General features: G+C 29.6%; 1 protein-coding gene across 1 annotated transcript in view; it reads right to left on the minus strand.

Moving 5' to 3' along the window:
• LOC113520534 (probable cytochrome P450 49a1) overlaps positions 1-5,776 on the minus strand; it is a 48,741-nt gene extending 42,965 nt beyond the window's left edge. The window contains exon 1 of the mRNA XM_026905891.3: positions 5,531-5,776. Within this exon, the coding sequence (XP_026761692.2) occupies positions 5,531-5,565 (35 nt within the window). The 5' untranslated portion in view covers positions 5,566-5,776. The remainder of the gene's footprint in view (positions 1-5,530) is intronic.
• Between the last annotated feature and the right edge of the window lie 224 nt (positions 5,777-6,000).

The raw sequence follows: 6,000 nt of genomic DNA on the forward strand, positions 1-6,000 counted from the left end.
TTAATTATAATTTTTTTTAGTGGGTAATAATGGAATGGCAACCCCACCCGCGCTATCGGTATACCCCGGCGGGGCACCAGTGAAGGGTGAGGATGAAGCAGGTCAGTTAGCCCATCGTGATAAATTCAACAAGAATTGTTCACGATAGTTTCCAGGGAGAACCACGTGGAGGTAGATCTAATAGGGCATATTGCTAGCAATGGGGCTGCCAAGCCCTATTGCCAACAATCCCTCTCCCCCCTTTTAATTATAATTGTAAGGTATGTGTTATTGTACTGATGCTTTCCTGGATGAGCGTAGAGCAAGACTTCCAGACTGTAAAGCTCACCCAGTTGATCAAATAAATAGATAAATTATAGTGAAATTCAAGGTATTACTAATGCGATGTCATTCTTATGTGGTCTCAATCTTTGAGCCTGATGCCTCCATATCCTGTAATTTGAATGGGATATCCCACTCTTCAAACTGAAACATAAAGCCATGTGACCATTTTATTTTTAAAAGCCTTCATAAGTTTTGCTTTATCGAAGTGTGGCAACGTCGCAATTAACTGTCAATTTTCAAAAATTATTTAATTTAGTTTCTCACTATTTCTGACTGATCATTTAAAATGCTCTGCTTTAGATCTAAAACGTCAATCATATGATACGCTGCATTTAAATGTTTCACTAAAAATTTTGCATAAATTTCATACTTTGCTTTGGAATTTTTCAAATATATTTTTGCCATAAAAATTCTTATTAAGTTATTATTTGTTATAATTTGTTTGCATTACTTACAGTATACGAATAATAACAAACACAAATGGACATACACAAAAAGAGAGAAATAGGCACAAAAAAAAAGGAAAGTACATAAAAGTAACAAAAAATATTTTTTTTAATGATTTTTTCTGCATGATCAACGTTACTTCGCTTATGCTTAGATCTCTTAGGCTTGAATAAACTAGCTCCATCATCGCATAGTACGTACGGGATCAAACCTCACCCGCTTCGAAATTTTCTTTCAAGTAATTAATGAATATTATGATTTTGAAGGAGGGTTTTAATCTAATTATGTTTTTTGTCTGTATGCTGTTATATAATTGCCAGTTACGAATCCATATTAATAAGTCCCAAATTTTGTCAAAATTGAAGTTCAATTTGAAAAGAATAGGTATATCAGATGACTAAAATATTAAAAATGGGGAATGCATTGAGTGTTTTTCTCAGATGCATGTAACCAAAACTTTTTCTCCTTGCTATTGTCACGGTTCAAGTTATGTAAATGTACGCGTATTGCCTCACGTAGACATTTAGAAATACTCTTATGTAGAATTTAAAGCATGTAAGCGGTATATGTTGCAATATTAACCTAGTGGATTAAACAAATAAATAAATAAAATTAACAATTATTAAACAAAATTAATATTGATTAGCGACCTTAGAATGAATGAATGAATGAATGAAATCTCTTTATTGTTTCCTTCATAGAATGATACTGATTATAAAGATTAACAATATGTACACAAACAAAATGAATAATTAATTACATAAACTTAATTACACAAAAGCAAGATAAAGAGACAACAATGGACGGTCTTATCGCTAAATAACTGTCTCTTCCAGACAACCTTAGGCTGGAGAGGAATAATTAAAATTGTGTCTGGTCAAAAAGTAACAGAAAAATAATAAGCCAGAAAAGGAGAAAAAAAAAAAACGGCTGAATATAAATAAAAATATATCTACACAAATTGTATTTATTTTAAAAAGAATAAAACGCATCGGTGCACAACGATGATTCATAGACAATTAAAATATTTAAATTTAGAATGCAGAAGCTTGTTTCTATAAATATACGATTTTTTTACTGAGGTCGTTTAAAAAGGAAATGACCTATGAAACAGGGAAAAAAAAAACTTACTATAAAACTAACACTAACTAATCTAATTGACCTTTCTGTTCTCTTTACGGTCACAAGTTCAATATACGCGCGTCGTCTCACGTAGACACCTTAAAAATGCAGTTATATGGTGTTTAAAGTGGGTGAATATTCTCAATGTAACGTTAAATGCAAATAATAAAAGTAGATTATGCTTTTAAAAAAAAGGTAATCTAACTATCTATATGTTAAAGAGAATAAAATATAATAGTTGGCGAGATGATCCATAGGTATTATATTTAGATTTATAAGATTTGAATTTAGAATGTGGAATCGACTTTTAAATTTATTCATTTACCTTATTTTTTTTTATACCAAGAAGTATAACCTTCTTGGTCGATCTGATGGTAAATGGTCAATGTAAATTATCTGTTTTTTAAGAATTTTATTGTATGATTAACATTTCGCTACTAGAGCACTTTATAAATATTAAAAAATTAGAAATTATTTTCTAAATAGTAAACAGGTAAGTAAAAGCTAGTGCGGGAGAAATTACCTACCAATGTACAACTTTGTAACCTCACTATAAATGGTTTAATGTCATTACTCATCTTACTTATTTTTTTCAGTTTTTTGTTTAGTTTTCATATAAATTGAGTTAGTATATTTTTTTATCTACTTGTATGTTAATATATAAGCTTTCTCCATAAGCGGAGTATTGCCAGTAGTTGCCATGCTTGGCAGGTGGGTAGGCAACCGCAGTTAGGCTTTTCGTGATGTTTTTAGAGGGACGCTGCTGCACATCCCTTGACTATTAAGTTCTCTTAGTCATCTCTTACGATACCCACAGGACAGAAAAGTGATGCCGGGACCACACGGCTAGTTCTACTAGTATGTGTTTTTTTTTTTTTGGGGGGAAAGAGATTGTTAGTAATGGAGACTGAGAATCCCATTGCTAGCAATATACCCAACCAGGTCGACCTCCTCGCAGTTCCCCCTGGAAACTATCATGGTTAATTCCTGTTGAATTAATAATGATGGGCTAACTGGTCTGTTTTCATTCTCACCTATCACCCTTCACTGGTGCTCCGTCAGCGTATCCCGTTAGCGCAGGCGGGGTTACCATACCATTTTCACCCATCAAAAAAAAAACTAGTATGTGTGTGATTATTATTATAGCTACTTAAGTATTATGTATAACTAATTACCCATCTCAACCTTAATGGCGCATTTCACGTTATTTCTATACATAGTTTGGATAATGGATTATGCGATATACCACTAAATACATATTTAGTAATTATCGTAGCAGCTACTCGTAACGTCCAATGATTTACTGACATCTTTTGTTTTACTTAAAGAAAGATGAATGTTAACTATTTTTCTTCATCTATGGACGTGATCATTTCTCCCAAGAGCCTACAGCATGGGGTTCTTCAAAAGGGGGGGTAAAGAGGTTTCTTCAGGGTCGGCAACGCGCGCATAATACTTTTGGTATTACAGGTGTTCATAGGCTACGGTAACCACTTACCATCAGGTGGGAACTATGCTTGTTTGCCACCTCAGTGGTATAAAAAAATGTATCTTACTAAAATATTAATCACTTTTATACAATTTTAACCAGAAGATGAGAGATTTATATGTGAGTCTTATAATAAGGCTATATATATATATATATATATATATATATATATATATATATATATATATATATATATATATATATATATATATATATATATATATATATATATATATATATATATATATTAAAATAATGTTTTAAATCATTTGCTAAAATTATATTAGTAGTAGTATTATATATATATATATATATATATATATATATATGTGCTATATATTATTTGTTTGTCTGTCTTGATATGCTATCTGTGGTCTATTTAATTAGTTTTCTTCTGAAAGCCGGTCGCATGAATTAGTGGGCAAAAAATTAGTATTTTATATCTTATTATTTATTATTATATTTAAGACAAATTAATATCGGTCTTATTATTTGTTCATAAATATAAATATAATTTTACAAAATTTGAACAATCAAAAATACCACCAAATCAAATAATATGAATAAAAGGAATATCGTGGAACAAAAAAAAACTAATCCGTAAGATGTTAATCACTTCTTTCCTTTCGTTGTTATTCTTGGAGCATATCGTCAGGATGTGTTGTATGGTATATCATCGATTAAGCCACATTCCTGACAATATATGTTGTTGATGTATCTAATATATATCGTATAGATCATTGTACATCTCGAACTCAAGGCAACCGACTTTCATCATTTGCGTTTTTTGGTTTTATAATTAAACTTGTCGATGTCCTTTTCATTCACTTGCGTTTGTTACATTCTCTCCTTTTCTAACGCAAGAATTCAAGTGCAACCTTGCAATCGCGACCTGTTTTCTTCCGCCAAAATTTTTGAACAGGAATTCAATTTAATCGTTTCTTTTTTTATCATATCACTGGAACGCGTATCTTTGCAATAATGAATATAAATATAAATATTTGCAAGAATAAATATAAAAAAAACTTAATGACTTGATTTTAAAAGCCTATTAGCGTTTCATAATATTTAAATATGAAAGTGAGATTGTATGTTTGTTATTTCTCGGAACCTTATTAATTTTCTTGGAATTTAGTATATATTTAAGATAGAGGATATATACTTTTTAAATGTTTGCTAAATGAAAGAAGTATAATATTTTCAGGGTTTATTTATGTATTGTGTCAGTCTTTTTATTCCATTATAACTTGTAAATACTATAACAGATTTAAATGTCTGGGATATCGTTAAAATTTTTACATAAGTGAATTATTAATAATTTAGTTATTATTTAAGAGCTGTGGATTTTTGTATAAAATAAAATAAAATATATTAATAATAAATATTATGTATTTTTTTTATCAATATGGTGGATACGTATGGTCATTTTTAAAGAGTAAAAAAATTTACAAAGCAGTAGTGTCGTTAATTTTTTTTTATTATAGAAGCTTGCTACGACAGTCAAACAAAGTATCCCGGCGATGTTGATAAAGACAGGGGGAAAAATTAATAATGAATTAGTTCTGTGGACTTATATTGAATTTGTATATAATATATTTTATTCCATAAAAAAAAAAAAAAAGAATTTATGATATAATGCATATATGTATCGAAAAGAAAGAAAACAATAATTTTCCAAATCGGTTTATAAATTACAAAGTTATGAGGTAACGAACATAAAAAAATTACAACCGAATTGTGTTACACATAATGTATCACATAGTGATAAGAGATAATTTAAATTTAAAAGTCATTTCAACATTCTTTCATTGAATATTAGTGTTCGACGCAACAAATTTTTTTTTATTTTATTTTTTATCCAATTGTCCGTCGCATTATTTTTTTTTTACATTTCTAATTTAGAAAGTTTGCAATAAAGTTATAGAGATCTGTAAAATTGCAAGTGGACAAACATGATTTCTATTGCGGGTTCAACGTACTGAGAAAAAAGTTGGTCAACATACTCGGTGGTAAAAAATGTTGCGGTCTGTTGCAATGTGCAAACTTAAATAGTTTTTATTCATTTTAATTCGACGGTTATTCATATAATAAAAATTAAAAAAAAATTAGTTAATTGATGTAAGTCTAATAATAGAAAAAAAAACTTACAAAGATTTTCGAATAAAAATTGCAGACTTCGCCATTGCCAAAAAAAAAATTTATCAAAATAAAAAAAACTACACGAGCACTTCACTAGTCATATTAAAAAAAAAATTCAATGTGCAATTTTTTTATATCTCTTTTTTTATATAATCGTCTATATTTATTTTCGACTTTTTATAATGAAATGTATGCAGACAGGAGCGTCGTGAGCTCGCGCGACGCGATAGTGGGTGCATGTGGTAGCCGACACAAACATTAAAATGTACAACTCAATGAACTAGGGAAGTCCTTTTTGTAAATATCGATAAAGTGAATCTATATTAACTTACGAATAATGTATTTCTCCTATGAGAGTTACATTATTTGTACGTGCGAGTGACAGATTATAGGGATGTGTAGGTAAATTACTAATACGTTAATTAGTTTACGAGTAGTAATTAAGTATTTATGACTGACCATCTGGAAACGCCCTTGTA

Source organism: Galleria mellonella, unplaced genomic scaffold (genome assembly GCF_026898425.1).
Source record: "Galleria mellonella isolate WM207_F2 unplaced genomic scaffold, CSIRO_AGI_GalMel_v1 utg80, whole genome shotgun sequence".
Classification (NCBI taxonomy): domain Eukaryota; kingdom Metazoa; phylum Arthropoda; class Insecta; order Lepidoptera; family Pyralidae; genus Galleria; species Galleria mellonella.